General features: G+C 35.4%; 1 protein-coding gene across 2 annotated transcripts in view; it reads left to right on the top strand.

The window, feature by feature from the left end:
• LOC123866393 (carbonic anhydrase-related protein 10) overlaps nt 1-21,317 on the top strand; it is a 45,045-nt gene that overhangs the window by 9,286 nt on the left and 14,442 nt on the right. For both annotated transcript variants that reach the window (XR_006796180.1, XM_045907929.1), the window contains exons 2-5: nt 259-494; nt 11,261-11,311; nt 18,788-18,924; nt 19,296-19,487. Coding sequence is in view for 1 of the 2 variants with exons in the window: in XM_045907929.1 (XP_045763885.1) it covers nt 431-494; nt 11,261-11,311; nt 18,788-18,924; nt 19,296-19,487 (444 nt within the window). In the remaining variant the exon portion in view is untranslated. The remainder of the gene's footprint in view (nt 1-258; nt 495-11,260; nt 11,312-18,787; nt 18,925-19,295; nt 19,488-21,317) is intronic.

Raw genomic sequence — 21,317 nt, 5'->3', positions numbered from 1 at the left:
GTTTAATGTTTTTATTCAAGTAAACATGTTTTTAACCCTCGACCCAAAAAGAGGGGTGTTCTAAGTTTGACGTGTGTATCGTATATCTGTCTGTGGTATCGTAGCTCTTAAACTAATGAACCGATCGAGAGTGTTCATAGCTATAACCCAAGAAAATCGGTTCAGCCGTTTGAAAGTTATCAGCTCTTTTCTAGTTACTGTAACGTTCACTTGGCGGGGGTGTTATAAATTTTTAATTTATACTTTTTATTGTTTCAGGTAGCAGAATGAAACAACATAATATCATGCGTCGATCGAGTCACAATCAACGGTAAACCAAAATCATAAAAATAATTATCAATAATGAAAAAGTTAAAAGAGAAAGACGGAGCAATTGCTATAAAGTTATAGACAATTTCCAGTGTCGGAGATGAAAAGTATGCCATAGACAATGTACAACCTCCTTGGAGCAGCAACAACGTCGGCTTTGCTGCAAATACTGCTTTCTTATACAGGTATGTCTATGCTGATTAATAAATCGAGGGCTCCATAACAAAAGAGCGTATATACTTAATGCATACATCTTGAGAACTCACTCGCCATTTTTAGGGTTCCGTACCTCAAAAGGAAAAAAGGAACCCTTATAGGATCACTTCGTTATCTGTCTGTCTGTCTGTTTGTCAAGAAACCTACTTATAGGGTACTTCCCGTTGACCTAGAATCTTGAAATATGGTAGGTAGAGGTCTTATAGCACACATAAGGGGAAAATTATGAAAACCGTGAATTTGTGGTTACATCACAAAAAAAACTAAAATGTGGTCATGAACAAATAATTATTTTTAACTTGTAGTGGGGTGTCATAATTATGAAAGGGCTGTACCCGTACATTCTAAACAGATATTTATTTATTTTTATGCATAATAGTTTTTGTTTTTTCGTGCAAAATGTCGAAAAAATACGACTATAGTACGTAACCCTTTGTGCGCGAGTCTGACTCACACTTGACCGATTTTTGCTTTATGTGTCAACTTCCATGTCTTAGATTAAGGACTAAAATCGTACTTTTTTTAAATGGCGAGTAAGTTCTCAAAATGTACGCACTATAGTCAAAGTGCAATTTAACAGGAGGGGCAAAATGTGGATAAAATCAAAACTAAATAGTTGATATTTGGAACATTTCTTTCTAGGCAAATTTCAGACCTACACCTATGTATCTAAATAGTTTTGTTTTATCTATTGCAGGAAAAAAACTAGAAATGTATTTTTTTCGTATATATTTTGCTATGGAACCTTTGATGTTTAGATATATTATTTTAATATGCTTTTAAGAAATATCTGAAAGAATTTTAAATTATTTCAGATATTCTATTTAATAGCAAAATTAAAACAAGTTCTTTGTCATTAATTTAAAATTAAATTGGTTTGGTCGGTATATATCTTACAATAGGTATGCATTATAAAGGAAGCAAGCAGTTTAAGAAAATTGCTTCAATAATACTTTACAACGTCACAACTTTAAATTTTAAAATAATATGCCTCTACCTACTGAACTATCTCTATCATGAATTACCGTAGGTACCACTGTGAGACATCACTTCCAATTTTTTTTAATTTTCTTTATAAAGAAAACGATAAAGATGATGCCTAAAATAAACTCAACTTATAACTTTATTTAGTAATATAATCCAATAGAATAGTCCAAGAGTTAGTTAATGTTTATAAGAAGCAGATATTTTACTGACGAACTTCTGGTGCACCTAATTCTAATTATATCTCAGTATATTGGGTAAAAGGTAATTACATAATTTAGGACTAAGTGTTCTATAAAGCTACAATAAACAAACCTTTTACTACCTATCGAGCTTAAAATAAACTTCTATTAAGATTAAATTCAAAAACAATAAAGAATAATGTTCGATGTTAGGAATTCCATTTCTGTTTTTAAATGATAAAATTCAATACCTTGGGCAATGTAAGTCAATATTGTTCGGTGTGGACTGTAGACAGTGGTCGCTGAGCTATGAAACTACTTACTCAAGCGATTATAGACCAAGAGATACACCAACAATAAAAACGGGGGTTTTTTATACACTGTGATTGGATTGTCGTCGGCTTCTTCTTAGGCCATGGCGCACTTGGAACCCTTCAGTATTTGAGTGCAACGTACTACAATGAAAAACGGATGATTAAAGTGCTTATCACCATCATCATCAACAACCCATTGCTGGTTCATTACTAAGCACAGGTCTCCTCTGAGAATAAGAAGGGTTTGGCCATAGTCCACCACGCTGGGCAAGCGCGGATTGACATACTTCGAGAACATTATGGGGAACTCTCAGGGATGCAAGTTTCCTCACGATGTTTTCCATCTTTCCACTAGGCTATCACAAGAGCCTAAATTCTTTTATAAATCAGGTCTAATTCTGTTAATACAACATTGCTATAACAAACTTACTATATTGACAATTTTTATTTATTTAGGAGTAAACTATTGCGTCGTAGAAATAGAGTAGGTATATAAAACAGATTTATGTATTATTTGTATAGAGTTCTGTGTATTATTTTAGAACATAATTGAATGGAAATATGTCGTATTCAAATAAACTTTTAAAAGTAAAAGATTCGTCAAATACATCTACCACTGGCACCTAGTTCTAAATATCTTTACTACTGCAATTTAGTGAATAATATCTTTCAATCTCGTGTTACGATACCTATAATTGATGAAGATCACTTGCTCTTTCGCTATAAAGACAAGCGTCGTGTCGCCCGAGGATACAGCTGTGTCGTTCGCGTGCTGTTTACCAATTTATCACTAAGCTGATTATATATAGGCTCGTTCCTGTGTCGTGTTTTATGACCTTGTTTTACTCTTTCCATTGTCTTGCACTTTATTTGCCCACCTTATAAACAACTAGCTTTTAGACAAAGGATTGTGTTAAAGGAAAATTTTCATACTGGCTTACTTTATTCAGCGTAAAGATTACGTATCTATACAATTTTTCTGTAGGTATAAATACAATTTTCTGAACCCAAATCTGTAGACTAAAATGGCAAGTCTAAAAGTGAAACTAAAGCTTTTTATAAAAATTCTAATAATACGAGTATATAAATCCAAATCGGATCTGGCATTTAAAAGTTGAGGTGGAATTAAAAAACTCGCATACATGCATCCAAGAACTCTGAAAACATTACATCCTTTTTTTGGCAGTAGGTATACGCTGCTACCCCAAAATGGATTTAATGTTTTTAATTAATATGGATGTGGATATAGTAAAAAGTGTGATCGTTGCAAAAAACAAACTTGTTCAAATGCTAACTGGCGAGCATCTGGCGAATTAGAGAAATGCCGTGGATGAATGCCGTGCAGCGTCCATAAAAACAAAGGAAAAAATGCATAAAGTAAACAGGGGTCACAAAAGCCGTACCGCAAATTGTGTTTCCACTTTCCAGTGGTAGGAATAGGTCGAGGGAGCAGGTGGCCGGCCTTAAGCTCAGGCGGCCGGCGCCAAATCCGCATGCGACTTCAATTTAACTTTGCTTCACTGAATGCTGTTCTTAAGCTAAAATATAATTATTTCCAGTTATTAAAACAATGAAATGTCGTGACTTGAATGGCTGGGATTTAATTTTAGTTGGTGCAGTTTGTTAGTTAACTTTAAAACACTGTTGTTCAAAGATATAATGGCTTACTTTTAAACAATTTTAGTAACATCTACCTAGAAGAAACAGATTATATTGTTTATACTTAAATTGTGAAGCTCACATGAACATAAAACTTCGTAATACTAGCTTTTTAGTACAAACCATCCATCCTTTCCTTTATTTGGATGATTTAGCTGAAACAGCCTAAGTATGTTTCCATTCTCCGAAAGTGTTACTACATTACACCGTCACTAGTCTGGCGTAACATTTGAAATACATCCTGCGAAAATAAATCGAAATAAGTAAAAGCTTTTTTCAGAAGCAAAAGCTAATTGGCTCCGAGGCACATTTATTTTGGAGAGTAAGAGGAACACTACACTTTGTACAACTCACTTAAATGAAAAAATATGAGGCATTGACTATACCTACCAGCTGTACTTATCTACAATTTTATACAATTAGAATCGCTATTTTAAATTCGTTTTAGATGATGACCAAAATTATACAAGTCAACTAAAAATCAAAATCACTCGGACCCTACCGTTCCCAGCTCTCAGAAGCACAAAACAGGGTTTTGGCTTCGCTTCATTGAATGACTTTCTTAAACTAAAATAAGAGTTACTTCCAGTTATTAAAACTCTTCACATTGCGAACCAGTTTGATATTTTAATTTCAGCTTGTTAATTTTAAAACACTCTTATTCTAGCTTGCAGGTGATTACGTGCTTTTACATAATGAATTCCCGAGAAAAGGTTTTTCCTAATTTAAGCTCGAAAAGGTATGGTAGGTATACTGTGTCTTTCTATAGTATTATTAGTTTCTGTGTTTTCGATAGTAGATAAATTAACTTTGAACAGTTAAAGTTACGTGTCCGGGATCGAACCCCTCGACCTCGACTAGGAGGTAAACGTCTTAACCACTAGGCTATCACCGCTTTAGTGACAGTATAGAACCGTGGTAATAAAAGAATTGATTTCATATAACATTCCTATTTCCTACGCGACTAGCTTTCATATTTTCATCGCATTTACTTCGGCCATAAAGGTTAAATTCTATTAAGGTTATCGTTTCCAGATGTTAGGAGCACAAATGCAATAGTGCAAAATTTGCATGGACGAGAGTTCACTCGCGATACGGTTTGAATATGTAACGTTACATCGCACCGGTGCGGTGCGGTGACCGAAAATAGAGTTTCATAAGCTGCAACCTATATTTTGCTGCTGTTTGTTTCAAGTTTAGAATCTTACATCAAATTGGTTCAATTATGGTGTGGACGTTATTAGGTATGAGCGTCTATTTCTTGAGGGCATACGAGCTGTAGGCGGTAGTAGTTAGGACAGACAAAACTGAATGGAGCCGTGGAGCTCTAACTTCGTTTTGGGCTACATTCGACTTAATGTTAATATGAATTTAATGACTCCAGTCTCCAGTAAAGAGTTTGGGCCGTAATTTCAGTCAAGAATGCTTTTGACCAAAGTCATTCGCCAAAGCTAGTTTTGACTGTCTTTTCATTGAAAAGTAATTTTGACTGGATAATAGTTTTAACTGCAACATAATTTTATGCGAGTATTTTTGTTTTCAACCTTTTAAATATTGTCTATTAGACCTGTCGCACATTTTTATAATCCAGTTATATTTATTTTTAAATATCGCGTGTTTGTGATTCTCTAACGTCATTCATCGTTATTCAAATCCAATTTCAGCTTGAAAATTTTAACTCAAAATTGATAGATCAGTTTTTTCCAATTATTCTAAATTTATTCCTAAAGTAGATAGAAATCGATATTATTGGATTTGCTAAAAGTACAAGGCATGCAATATGTAAAACATTTTTTTACAATTGAAATTGATATACCTAAATGATGAATGAGCATGGAATTGAGTCTCTCCAGCATTGAGTGGGACTGCAATTGCACGTCGCTTAATATTTTTATTTAAATTGGTAAGAGCAACCGTCGATTTTTCCAGGATTGTCCAAAAAAAGTATAGTATAAGTTTTCATGGTATATGTATGTGGGTTTCTTTATTCCACCTAAAAAGATTTAGATCAGAGGTCTTACATCGTTCAGAGTGACAATGGCTATAATTTTTTTGAAAAAAACTATGAATGTGACGCCTGTATGTAATGTGAAAAAATCTTTTAGTTCATTTTTTGGTAGGGCAGTCGTATTTGTTCATTTTTTTGATTACGACGTGTGTTGGTTCTACTCGATATAAAGATAAGATTTATTTGAATAAAAAACTTTATTATTCTATTCTATATTATTGCGATTTCGATAAATTTCTAGAGTTTTAGAATTATTCGCGTCAATAAAACGTAGTATTATGCGGGCGTCAGCGCCAACAGCTCAACTCAAGCTGCACTTGCCACGCAAAGAACATTCATTGCACCGTGAAATAGCCTATTTTCCGCGTGATTTTATTTACTTATTTATTTCATACATTGAATGGTGTTCCGCTTCTAGCCAAACATATTGAACAGCTATTATATTAGTACCTACCAAAGTCTTGGAACACTGCATGTTGCCAGTGATCAGGGACATGGTTGCTAACTATGGGCCTTATAAGAAAGCTCAGAGTTACTCAGTGGGCGATGGAGAAAGCTATGCATAGAGTTTCTGAACGTGATGAAATCGGAAATGAGGAAACCCGTAGGAGAATCAGGCTAAATAACCGACATGGCTCAATGGGTTGCGAAGCTGGAGTGGCAAAGAGCAAGGGCACACAGTTTGAAAAACCGATAGAGGTTGGGGTGTCAAGATGGTAGACTGAAAACCTCGCACTGGAAAGCGTAGCGTTAGAACTAGGTGGATAGACGACATCAAACGAGATTCAGAGAGCCGCTGGATTCAGGCGGCGTAAGATCGTGGTGAGTGGAAATCCGTACAAGAGACCTACGTCCAGCAATGAACGATATTTGTGCCTACTACTATTCAACTTATTGATTCACAAAATATCCACAAGTCTACAAATAGGTAGCCTATAGGCACAATGGTTTAATATTCAACCCAAGGCACAAAAAGCGAGTGCAAAACTGAATTGAATTACTTTTAATTCACGAACATTCACGAACTTACACTATGAATTTAAAATGTACGAATAAGTAAGTTCAATGTGTCCCCACCAGTTCTTGTTTCAATTCATTATTTTTTTTGTATATCGCACCTTTTTTCTCACAGCTTAAAGTCTAGATTTGATTGAATTTTGCCGGGGAGATGTATCATTTATTCTACATTAAACGGAAACTGATTCATTTCCGATGCATGGTTGAAGCTCTTTGTGGAAGTTCGTCGGCTGCGAATTGCTCACGTTTTCAACATTTGATTGCGACATCAATACCGTTGAAATATTGTTGGTCATGTTATGCCGTACCTGTATCGTTATCAATTTGGTTCAGTTTGAACGTAGAGTGCAGACATTATATCGGCGGTGCCGGAAATATAATTCTTTTATTGGAAATAATTCCGTATTCCCGCAGGCGAAACCGGCGGCGCACTGTCTTCCAGACTCGGTCGAGAGTTAAGACTACAAAACAGACGCTGACTGGCATCTCCCAGGCGGGCACTTCCCTCAGTCACGTAGCGATCGCGTCTGCAAAATGCAACAATGCATAAGAATTCAATCTTATGTTTGTTTCAGAGCGTTTGCAGCGCTAAACGAGTCAAAATACGGAATAATTTACTAGCTTCTCTTTTGCTCCCTGTATTTAAGGAATACAATATTTTGAACTAAGTTTTAGATGTGACAATTTATTTTAAAATGAGAATTTAATTATTATGCTGTTACATTATACTATGGGAAGATACTGCTTCCTGAAATACAGTTTTCACTTCATCAGGAGGCAGGGCCTCACACTAAAGTTTGTAAACACTGTTTTGACAAGATAATAAAGATTTATTTATTTATAATTAAATAATTGAATCGGAATTATTGCAGAAAAGTTACAAAGATTTTATTATTTTGACGTAATTGGGTTGGTATATTCTGCTGAATTTATTGCTATAATACTAGGTTATAGCAAAAGTATAGCCATTTCAAAGCTAAGCGATTCACAGATTTGTGACGATGTACGAGCTACCCCAGGTGTTGTTTTCGACGGTAAAGTTACTTTAAGCCGCTATGAACTCACTGTGTTCGTAGGCTTCTAAGCCCAGCAGAAAAAATTACAAGATTTTATTATTTTAACGTAATTTGATTGGTTTATTCAGCTGAATCTATTGCTACAATACTGGGTTATTGCTTAGGTAATGCCGTTTCAAAGTTTAGCAATTCATAGATTTGCGACGATGTACGAGCTGCCCCAGGTGTTGTTTTCGGCGGTAAAGTTACTTTAAGCCGCTCTGAGCTATAGGTACTCACTGTGCTCGTAGGCTTCAGTTAATGTTATCCCCTATTCCCCTTTCTAGTACTACGGAGCATTAAAAGAATTCGTTAGTAGACGTACTCGTAACTGACCTTTTCTGTTTCTATGCTATTATCAACACTCGCCGAATCACAATCAATCTTGGCCTAATAGGAACGTCAACGTTAATAGGTAATAATCGGTCTAAATTTTTCGGAATTCGGACAGACAGACAGACAAACAGACAGACAGACAGACAGACAGACAGACAGGCAGACAGACAGACAGACAATAAAAACAAAAAATAACATGTTTTTCAAACAAGTTATTTTTCCAGCAGCTCTCTTATTAATAGAAAGTTAGGCATGTATCCAAGTTCCAACAAAAACTTTATTCGAAACATATTATTAACTGAAATAAACGTGAGCGTACTTCGGGAGGTAAAAGTTTGTTGAGTAGCATTAAAAGATTAAAAGTCGACAGTTCGCTCGAGCTGTATCGAATCGAAACTGGGAACGATATCTCGAGAGCGGAGTCGACTGCGACATATATTTGCAATGCAGGCTGCGCGTCCGTAGCCAACTTCGCCTGGCGAATGCAAAAATTTAAATTAAAAGCATAAATCAGGCATGTATCGAGTAAGTTCGAGATTGGTATACATTTCAACTGCACGCTTTGGGATATGTACTTCGAAAGATATCGTTTTGCTATTTGGATATTGTCTACTCATTCTTGTATTTGTTCATATTGGACCCATAAGCCTGGCTAGCTCGCCCATACGTTTAGGCGTTGGACTGAAATCTGAAAGGTTGTAGGTTTGAATTCCTCCCGTTGCGTTGGACAATCGTTGGATAATCAACAACGTCATTCTTTATATAGAACATATTAATAATAAATAATAATTAGAGCTCATAACGCCTTGTTTTCTAACGAAATAAACAAACCTAAAAATAATTGTTTATTCAGTGGTCTGTTCCTTTATATTTGTTTTCGAATACATAAGTACTATAATATACTCACTTAACGGAGTATAAGAATATCTGTGCAATTGGTAACCGAATACCTACTTCAGATCAGAGTTTTCATAGTTAATCTAAAGCCTATTATTATTGTTATCAATAAAATTAGAGATCAGAGTATATTATTATGTACTTATAGGTATTTTATTAATTGGGGAAGCGTAAGATATTACATTTCATTAAAATGGCCGCCGTGTATTAAAATAATTATTCGGCGTCCTTAGAGTGAGAATATTTCGTTATAACAGAATTCTCAGATAATTACGGCATAAGAATTTCATTTTAAGTATTTTTGAATTAATTGCTCCGAAATATTATGAGTATCATAATTCTATAATCTTAATTAAGAGAACTCCAGAACACTCAAATTAGAAATTTTAATCTCTTGAAAATCCGTCTCTTGCGAGTTGGTGGAGCCCGTGGAGTTGGAATATTTTTGTTTTGAGGTAAAAAATATTCGCGTTTTTTGAGTTGAAAGATGAGCCACGGAAAGTTACGATAAGCTTCATGAAATTTTTACCTTACGAACACCGTCAGCATGAATATGAATTTACCACATCAACCAGACTTATAAAAAAAATACTAGTTGGTATCAACATAATGATCAACACATCGCCGGCCCACTACTGAGTACCTGCTGGTCTCATCACAGAATGAGAACGGCACGTTATATTACTTCCTTATACGATAAGTTGACAATACAAAGAAATAGGATTCTTCTCTTAAGTAGACCCCAGTAAGAAATGATTTTGAATAATTCCTACAAGATTTTTAAGAAACCTAAATCCACGCGGCCAAAGTCGCGGGCATCAACGAAAGAAAAAAATTCAAAAAAAACGAATTTTTTACGTTATCTCAAAAATAAAAGACGATGGGTATAATGAACATTGTTACGATTTATGAACAATATTGATAGCCTAAGAGCCCATGAGGGCCCGGCCTTCGTTGTTTTTATAAAAGTTAAAAGTTTTTATACGCATTGCCCCCAAAACAGGGAGGATCAACATGCGACTTTGAAGTTTGGATCATGATGGCTTTGGCAAATATCATGTAATAAAAGTGTCTTTCGTCAAAATATAAAATGTATTTATTTTAATATTTTCTTTGTAAAAGTATTAGAAATTACGTCATGCAATGCCAGATACTTATCATCGTGACAACCCCCTGCCACGCACCCTTAAACTTTAATATTTCTTTGGTTTTCATAGATGTTATACGTCCTTGTTACCTGTTAACTGCTAAAGCCATCACGTTTACGATCTAGTTCATAGTCGGCGTCGCTGATCGTTCCTCCCTGCGTCATAGAAACGTTTAGCTTTTATAAAATAACGAAGATCTGGCGCTCACAGGCTCTTAGTCCATAATGGACATTGTAACGATTTGTGAACAATTGAAGTGTAGCCCATCGCGCCGCGTCAAGGAAAACGTTTTGTTTCAAAAGGAGACCGCTTTCACGCTCCATTGGCTTATTTATTTCATTATGATTGATTCGTTTAAATAAAAATGAAAAAGAAAAGGCAAAGAAGTAAGAAATGCTTTTGGGATGGCTATTATAATAGTAGCTGTATAACTTTTGTAAGGCCGCGATTACACATAATATTGTAAAAATAATTTTGTACTTGATTTCGAACAAATAAATAAAATCAAAAAATATCCACGCGATTTTACAAGAAACCAGATGATGCCCGCGACTTCGTCCGGTCCGAATTGAGGTTTTTTTAAATCCCATGGGAACTCTTAGCTTTTCCGGGATAAAAAGTTGCCTATGTCAATTTCCGGGCCGCAAACTATAGCTCTGCACCAAATACCATAAAAATTGGATAAATGGATGAGCCTCTAAGAATCCCGTGGGAACTCTTAGCTTTTCCGGGATAAAAAGTTGCCTATGTCAATTAAACAGACGTAACTGTACCAAATTTCATCAAAATCGGTTAAACTGTTGGGCCACGAAAGGACAGAAAGACAGACAAACTTTCGCATTTATAATATTAGTATGGATATACATCCGAGCGGACGAAGCCGCAAGCATCATCTATTATGTTAATGTACGAGTATATATTATTATGTATAGATTGTATTGTATGTCATATTAATCAATTTTTATTCACGTTTATGTCGCTATACAATTATTAATTCAAGTAATGTTGTGACGTTGTAAAGTTTTTGCTTTGTTACATCTCCAAATGCAAATTTTATTAAGACAAGTAGCGCAAGAAATGTAAAGCTATGTTCATAATGAGACTGCAGACTTAATTAGACTCGGTTTGATTGTAGCTGTGAGCGGCGTCAGCTGGGAAGAATGGTGGACCTACGACGGCATTTCAGGTGAGATTTCATATTTGTATGTATGAATACCGTACGAGTAGTATAGCTACCTGTGTGCCTGTATTATTATGTATTCTGTGGTATAGCGTTCATTTAGTTCTGTTTGTTATTATTAAACTAACTAATGCCCGTGACTTCGTTCTCGTGGATTTAGGTTTTTAAAAATCCCGTTGGAACTCTTTATCTTGTGGGATTAAAATGTCACTCTCGAGGTGTTGCTCAGTTGAAGCCAGATTGAAGGACAAACAAACAAAATACACTTTCGCATTTATAATATTGGTAGTGATTTTTTGGCATCTATAGCTAAACAGTATTTTGCGTTTAAAATAGAATGGTGTCAAGGAATTTTCTTCAAATAATTTTTTAAACATAGGTAAATACAGCTCTTGAAAGTTGTTTTTAAAACACAGACGGAATGGATGAAACTATAAGGGTACCTTGTACCTACTACGGAATTATAAAAGTTTGAATTTTATAATACGGTGCCTGAGAAAATCTACGGGACCCTACAAAGGTAAACCTTTATTGGTAATATTTTCTGCCGAAAAAATCTACAGAACACTAAAATAAGATTCCGACGAATTGAGAACCTCCTCCTTTTTTGGAAGTTGGTTAAAAAGGTATAAAATGGGTGACATGGTGCCGGTGAAAATCTACGGGACCCTACAAAGGTATAAAATTGGTAATACGGTGCCGGTGAAAATCTCAATCCGATGACCTACCGCAAACCCGCAAATATTTCGATTGCGAACCGTATCAATTCCTCTGCGCCGATAACATTTTTGCCAGTTTACGTGACATGAAATTTATACGGGCGATTTATCTTGCATTCATATTGCGTTACTGGCAAAATTGTGAGGTGTGTTATCGTATCGTTCGGGCACAGATATTTCATACGGTCTTACTTGAATTTCATCATTCGAATTTTGGCGGAAAATTATGTTCTTTTTGGCGTTTCCACCTGCGTCATTTATTTGAGGACTAGCTCACGCCCGCGACAACGTCTGCATGGGCTACACTGAAACCCCTATTTTACCCTATTTTAGGGGGTTTATTTTTCATAAATCCTTTCTTAGCGGTTGTTGACGTTATAATAGCTATATCCATTTGAAACAGTCCGATCCGACTAGTAGTATGAGCTGTGTGTTGATAGGTCAGTCAGTCAGTGAGCCAGCCACCAGTCAGTCAGTCAGTGAGCCAGCCACCAGTCAGTCAGTCACCTTTTCCGTTTATATAATTAGACAATTTTATTTATTAGTATAGATAAAAGTGTTTTTGCATGGATTTTCCGAGTTGAATCTTTGTGGCATTGAAATTGCGCGACATGCAACGGTCTAATTCAACGATCTCTCATAAACAGTGGTTCAAAATCACAATAACAAATCAATTTAATTTTTAAATTACTAACGATACAAATCGTAAATCTTCTCATATAAGTATCTTTTATTTCATAAATTCGATTTTATGTTCATGGTATCGATTTGGAAACCTCAAGGGTTTAATGTATTGCTAATCAAATAAGAGGCGTTAAAAATTTATCAAACATTAGCAGTGGTGGACTCTCGATCTAGTCGCCTACTTTTACACTCGACGATACCGTTACGACTGCGATACATCTATCATTTTATATTATTTGCCGCTTTAGTGAACACTAAGACGTTATTTGAGATTTGAGTAAAAAGTTAACATCGTACTCGTAGCGTGCTTAAAACAAAAATTACTTTCATTTGTTTTAAATCAGAAAATTAAATAAATTATAACTGATTGAGTTGAAAACTTGAGTTTCAATCTCATTTTTACCTATCTTTTTATGCATACATATCCATTGTTATCATAAAAATCTAGGTAACTTTTCGAGGGGCCAAATATGACGTAGACACCTACTAAGTACGCACGTACTACTACGTATCAAAAAAAGTCTACATTATTTTTGGTCGCATAATCTAAAATTAACTGGTGTTGCGTGAGCTCAAACCCTCATCCCTTCTAATATTCAAGCCCATTAGTAATCGTTCTTACGATACTTTGCTTCCTCTTATTTTTTGATAACGGTTCCCATGATATGAATATTATTTCCCACTTAATGTACCTACTTTGTACTAACAATGTTTAGTTAGAATTGCTTTTTAACCCTCGACCAAAAAAGAGGGGTGTTATAAGTTTGACGTGTGTATATGTGTATCTGTGTATCTGTCTGTGGCATCGTAGCTCCTAAACTAATTAACCGATTTTAATTTAGTTTTTTTGTTTGAAAGGTGGCTTGATCGAGAGTGTTCTTAGTATAGCTAAGAACACTCTCGATCCAAGAAAATCGGTTCAGCCGTTAGAAAGTTATCATCTCTTTTCTAGTTACTGTAACCTTCACTTGTCGGGGGTGTTATAAATTTTTAATTTACACTTGTTATTTATAACTCGCTGACCCACCTCAGCTTCACTGGAATGGAATTTTTGAAAAATCTATGAGGGGCGGAAATACCAAAAATCCTGAAACACGAACTTCATTTTTGTCCGAAAGCCTTATAATTGTTGTTTTTTTGGGTAGAACTGGAAAAATTGTGGATTTTCATAAAAATATTCTCCCCTTTTTAACTATCTTCCACACTTAATTTCTAAAAATCTTGAAATATTTATTTCTTAATATTTAACCGAAGAGCAAAATACCAATATTCATGATTAAGTATAACTTGAAAAATGACGGAATGTCGTACACTTTAGCCCCTTTTAACTCAGGGTGGAATTTTTTAAAATCCTTTCTTAATGACTACTTACATTATAAAACGAACCTATAATGTAAAATTTTCACCCAGCAGTTTAGGCTGTGCCCTGATACAGCAGTCAGTTAAAACAAGTCTTTTTACAAATAACAAGTTGGTATTTTATTTACGATATTTAGTTGTTGTTTAAAACTACAAAAAAAGGCCCACGCTAAGAAAATAAATTTTAAATGAGACAGTAACTAATTAAGAATTCCTACCCACTAATACTTAAAAATAGATTAGGGTGTACGTAGCAGTTTAGTAGGTACTACATTCACGGTAATAGTGTGGTTAGAACGCTGTTTGTGACGTAATTGCAGTTTTTATTTCAAGCTAAGCGGTGCCAAAAAAGTATTTACAATAAGGCAAGTTCACACGTTTGGCCATAAAGTAGGCGTGACCACAACCACTGCGCCGGCTTTAACCATGCAATTTTAAAGGCCGTAAATAATAAAAACGTGAACGCTATCCAAAGCGCTTTGACTTCTTTCGCGCTGTATTCTCCATATTGAAATACCGAATGTAGACGTTAACCCAATTTGGCCTTTCTAGCTTTGAGCGTTTTCGTGTAACATGGCATAGAACAAGAATTGGAGTAGGCTGTACCTGCCTGGACATATCTGCTTTTGCTTTTACATTTCGTGTGTTTTTGCAGAACCTAAAAACTCATTTTTATCAAAATATTAAAATTCATTTTATTTAAAAAAAATCCTACTCCCTACTTAGTAATACCTATTACAAGATTTCGTTCAAGCCTTTTTCAGAAAATATGAAACAGTCATTATAACGTTGCCAGTGCCAATATTTCAATCAATACTTAAGTCTCTAAACAATATTAAGTAAATAATTTAGCGGGTACGCACCACGACTAATACTTGTACATTAACTAATTAAAACATTATAATATTAAGTCATCAAACCACGAAATAAGCCTAACATCAACAATTCTCTTAATTAATCCAATACTCTATATCCAATATCCAATATCCACGGAGAGAAGTTAATATAATCTTATCTCTGTTGTTATCTCTGTTACGTAATCCCATAGAAATGACAAAGACAAAAAAGTTTGAGTAACCAACAAATCCCATGTTTCTGTGGATAGCATAGGCTTGTTTGTGATTGATCATGTTAGAGAGAGCCCTATATTGACTTCTTTCCGTGGATAGAGTATAAGTATAAATCAAATCAGAAGTTTGGTTAGAAATCAAAGAAAATCCAATACGCTAGCAGCTTCATTGCGTGGTCATAAAGAAGGCATCACCGCAACCAGCGCCGGCTACCCATGCAATTTTCAAGGCCATAAATAATAAAAACATGAAAGCCATCCAAAGCACTTTAGCCACTTTTGCACAGTTTTCTCAATATTCAAACAGTGAATGTGGACGTAAGCTTGATTGAATTCTCACAAACTTAAGTTAATATTTTGAAAAATTATGATTCTCTTTAAAAATAACATGTAATTTTTTTAATGATGTAGAAGAAGAAGATGACTTATTTTGCGTGGATATAGATTTTTTTAAGTCCCACAGATTTTTTTATTTTTTCGGGCTAAAAAGTAGTCTATGTGTTAAATCAGGGTACGTGCTATCTCTGTTCCACATTTCAGCCAAATCGGTTCAGTCATTGTGGCAGGAAGGAGTAATAAATATCCAAACATCCAAACTTTCTCATAAATAGTTAAAACAACATATGTAATGAAGAATTTAAATGGGAAGTTTTACAGTTTAAGTTATATATAATCTTGAAAAGAAAATGGCCGTCATCTCCTTTGGTTTAGGTGGTTTTGGTACGTTTTTTCATACTGTCATAGGTTTAGTTACATGACAGATTGTTAAAGTAACGGTACGTTAAACTTTGACATATAAAGCAAAGTGGATCACACGATAATTCCATGATTATGGTGTAAGCAAAATTTTTTTCTTTTATTGATGATCGAAGTTTAATCGTAAAGTAACTTTAACCGTTTGCCATGCAACTGAGCACTAGATAAATAAAATGCCCCTTATAAATACGTTTTTTATAATAAATCAAAAACAAAAAAATAAAATGTCATTCTCAGAAGTATTATTTTAGCTTCGTGCCAGAAAACATGCTCAATTGCTCATCTTTATACGATAACCGTATTTTTAAACTTGCAAAATAATTATCTGACCTAAAAACAACAGCTTTGTAATTATTTAATAACTAGCTTAAGCCCGCGACTTCGTCCGCGTAGACTACTGGAATCAAAGCCCTATTTTACTGCTTAGGGGTTAAATTTTCAAAAATCCTTTCTTAGCGAATACCTACGTCATAATAACTACCTGCCAAATTTCAGTCCGATTCGTCCAGTAGTTTGAACTGTGCGTTGATAGATCAATCAGTCAGTCATTCACCTGTTTTGTTCATATTATATAGGACTAACCACCTACTGTTTGTACAAAATATACCTAGCAGTTGAACACGCGTACTCCGATTCTGTCAAATAATATCGTCTATTACGTAATAGCTTTGTGGTGTGCACACCCAATGCACCTAATATGAAGCTTTGTCATTGCGATAATTAACAGAGAGTTTGGTTTCATCTGATTTCAATGGAATAGATTGAATGTGGATGTGCGTGTATCATACCATATGTCATGAATACCTACCTACGTACGTGTTCGTACTATACGTATCTCATGTAACCTATTTATGACGTCAACATCAGATCTATATATCTAAAAAAGACTGTCTGATCCATCAACACACAACCTAAACCGCTGGGGTTAGAAAGTTGACAGTAGACGTCTTTTATGACCTGATAATGAAATGCTTTCATTAAGAGGTTAGGCACCTACTAAGAAAAGATTTTTGGAAAATGAAAATCAATCATTTTTCAAGTTATAGGTATGCATGAAGCTGGGTATTATTAGCTTTCGGTAAAAAATAAGGAAAAATGTGTTTCACGTTTTTGAAAATTTTACCCCCGTAAAATGAAGGTCTATCACTTCTCAAATAATTTCCATAGAAATTGATATTTGGACTTTCTGTCAAGATGTAGAACTACGTGTTTCAGGATTTTTGGAAATTTTACCCCCTCACCGATTTTCAAAAATTCCAATCGAGCTAAACTGAGGCTGGTCAGCTAGTTCTTTATAAGGGGGTATATATAAAAGTACGGCTTGGCCGTTTAATGTTCGTAAAACTATTACATGACATAACATATTACATTTACATTACATAACTTTTTAACAGTGAAACATTATGAACTTGTGAGTCTTGGCTAACTTTTTACATGAAATGTTTTTGGTGGGATCTTATTTGCCGGATGATATCTGACCTAAGGGTTTAAAGGCTTCTATTGGTAATTGAATATTTTACCTATTTCTAATTCGGTAAAAAATAAGGAAAAATGTGTTTCACGTTTTTGAAAATTTTACCCCCGTAAAATGAAGGTCTATCACTTCTCAAATAATTTCCATAGAAATTGATATTTGGACTTTCTGTCAAGATGTAGAACTACGTGTTTCAGGATTTTTGGAAATTTTACCCCCTCACCGATTTTCAAAAATTCCAATCGAGCTAAACTGAGGCTGGTCAGCTAGTTCTTTATAAGGGGGTATATATAAAAGTACGGCTTGGCCGTTTAATGTTCGTAAAACTATTACATGACATAACATATTACATTTACATTACATAACTTTTTAACAGTGAAACATTATGAACTTGTGAGTCTTGGCTAACTTTTTACATGAAATGTTTTTGGTGGGATCTTATTTGCCGGATGATATCTGACCTAAGGGTTTAAAGGCTTCTATTGGTAATTGAATATTTTACCTATCTATACTAATAAATAAAATTGGAGTGTCTGTCTGTAATTTCGAAATAACTACCTCATATTAAGCTCATATGGTTATTTGAACGATACCAACACTGAATAACACGTTTTTAAAATTTTTGTCTGTCTGTCTGTCTGTCTGTCTGTCTGTCTGTCTGTCTGTCTGTCTGTCTGTCTGTCTGTCTGTCTGTCTGTTTGAAAAGGCTAATCTCCGGAACGGCTGAACCGATTTTGACGGGATTTTCACAGACAAGTTGAGTATTGACCTGGGCGTAAAATAGGCTACTTTTTTAACCGACTTTCAAAAAGGGAGTTGTGTTTTTCTACCTATGTACACCGAAATCTCCGAGATTTCTGAACCGATTTGCGTAATTTTTTTTTTAATCGATAGAGAAACTTTGCGACATTGTTTCATAAAAAATTTGGAGTCCAACTCCTCAATCCTGATGCTGCAGGGGATCTGACCAATCCACGCGGGCGAAGCTGCGGGCATCAGCTAGTTTCTAATAATATTGTGACTTCATTGAACCATTTGGTACCCTGCACCTGATTATACGTAATAGAATTTTCAGTCATTGATGATGACTGAAAATTTTCAGTCACTGCTGGACAAATTAGGTCTCCTGTAGGAATTTCTCTTAGATCTTGCGCCACCTGAATCTAGCGGCTCCCTGTGATTCGTATGTCCACCTAGTAAGAGGTCTTCCAACACTGCCCTTTCCGGTACGAGATCGCCATTCTAGTAACTTGGGATTCCAACGTCTCCCCGTTTTTCGAATTTTCAGTGCCTACAGAAAAATGCTTTTCGTTCGTTGGGTAATGATTTGTGTGCAATTAGCTTTATCCAGTTGTTCTGTTTAAGTAACCCTATAGCTTTGTTTAATTAAATCCTTAATAACGTGTGCCTATTTCGCACAGGGCCGGCGTTCTGGGGCCTGATCAACCCCGAATGGTCGCTATGCAACAAGGGACGGAGGCAGTCCCCCGTCAACTTAGAGCCAGAGAAGCTGCTGTTCGATCCAAACCTGCGATTTTTACACATAGATAAGCATAGAGTAAGTTTATGTTTCTTTTAATGTTGGAATAAGCAGAATAAAATTTTCTATATTTGCTTTCCTGGCACAATTTTTATACTGGCTTCAAAGTTACATACATTAATATATAAAAAAACAAGCTTAGTTCACGTATTTGTTTACATGGGATTCGAATGCTATAGAAACGTCGATAAACCTTTTAGTTTTCTTGGGATATAAAAGATACTTTGTCCATCTCTAGAGTCTAGAATGATATTATAATATCTTGTTTTTTGTCACGATTTGCTTAGATGAACCATGAAAGAGTAATAGATCTATAGATACACTTTACCATTTATAATAATTTTTTTTAAAGTATGAATAGAGACTAACAATTAATATTCTGTTTTCAGATAAATGGTCTAATAAGTAACACCGGTCACTCAGTAATTTTTACAGTGGAAAACGAGACTCGGCACCATATAAACATAACTGGAGGACCCCTCTCATACAAGTACCAGTTCCACGAGATCCACATCCACTACGGACTCCACGACCAGTTCGGATCCGAGCACGCCATCAATGGTTACTCGTTTCCTGCTGAGGTTAGTTCTATGAACTTCTAGGTATGAAATTGATATTATATACCTATACTGTTAATAATGATGGCCGAGACGTCTTCGTCCGTTAGATGAATTAAACACAGGATAGGAAGCCTTGTCAACGTTCGCCTTTATCCCTCCACGTACGGTTTAGTCAGAGTCAAAAATATGCAAAAATATCACATTGTCAGTGTGACGCGAGTGCTCGAATAGAAACAACCGGCAAAAATGAAACGCAAGAAAAATCATTTTTCTTGCATTTCCTATCCCGTGTTTAATTCATCGAAGCTTCATCCGCGTAGATAATATGTATGTGGGTGGGGACGCTTTAATTTTCCGGGGTTACTCGTTTCCTGCTGAGGTTAGTTCTATGAACTTCTAGGTATGAAATTGATATTATATACCTATACTGTTAATAATGATGGCCGAGACGTCTTCGTCCGTTAGATGAATTAAACACAGGATAGGAAGCCTTGTCAACGTTCGCCTTTATCCCTCCACGTACGGTTTAGTCAGAGTCAAAAATATGCAAAAATATCACATTGTCAGTGTGACGCGAGTGCTCGAATAGAAACAACCGGCAAAAATGAAACGCAAGAAAAATCATTTTTCTTGCATTTCCTATCCCGTGTTTAATTCATCGAAGCTTCATCCGCGTAGATAATATGTATGTGGGTGGGGACGCTTTAATTTTCCGGGGTTACTCGTTTCCTGCTGAGGTTAGTTCTATGAACTTCTAGGTATGAAATTGATATTATATACCTATACTGTTAATAATGATGGCCGAGACGTCTTCGTCCGTTAGATGAATTAAACACAGGATAGGAAGCCTTGTCAACGTTCGCCTTTATCCCTCCACGTACGGTTTAGTCAGAGTCAAAAATATGCAAAAATATCACATTGTCAGTGTGACGCGAGTGCTCGAATAGAAACAACCGGCAAAAATGAAACGCAAGAAAAATCATTTTTCTTGCATTTCCTATCCCGTGTTTAATTCATCGAAGCTTCATCCGCGTAGATAATATGTATGTGGGTGGGGACGCTTTAATTTTCCGGGATGAAAGTAGTTTTCGAGATACTATCGCTTATGTCTTTCGTTAAAATCAGCAGCTCGATTGCACTTGAATGTCAGCTACAATGTCACGATTGCAATCACCTCCGATTGGTTGCAACAAGAATAGCATAAATCGCATAAATTAAGAATAGCAAAAGCAATAACAGCAATGGCGATTGTAATTATTGATGCAGGTTTACAGTTTAACAGATGGAGCGTGAAAAGGTCAGACAGACAAACACACTTTCGCATTTACAAAATGGGTAGTGATCATTTACAATACAATATTAAAGCTAATGCAGTGCCAACCTGGTGCAGTTTAGTGTACCTATACAGTAGGTCTATATCTGCATTATACCTACCCATAATATAATAATAGTTGTAAATGTTTGCATTCGTGAGCTGCAATCAATTAGTGCGCATCTCTCCCCTTGTTTACTGAGTGAAACTTAGACGTGACTGCAATACTGCAACGAATACTTAGGTACTCATTAGTTATATTACTATTTACCTGACTTGACCTGGGCGTGTTTGGGACCATCGTAGCTTTAGTTTTAAGTTTACGTAATTTATTACCTACCATCATTATCTTACAAATTCAAAAATTGACAATTAAAAAGTGTACAATGGTACCCAATTTGAACTTTGAATTGATTTGACTTTGACTTAGGTCTACAACTATCTAAGGGTAACTATCCCTGAAAAACCTGCTATAGCAGATTATTTCAGATTTTTTATGTTATAATAGATTATGATGAATCCTTATATTATCACTACCC

Source organism: Maniola jurtina, chromosome 6 (assembly GCF_905333055.1).
Source record: "Maniola jurtina chromosome 6, ilManJurt1.1, whole genome shotgun sequence".
Taxonomy (NCBI): domain Eukaryota; kingdom Metazoa; phylum Arthropoda; class Insecta; order Lepidoptera; family Nymphalidae; genus Maniola; species Maniola jurtina.
This window is presented reverse-complemented; position numbering and strand designations above follow the sequence as displayed.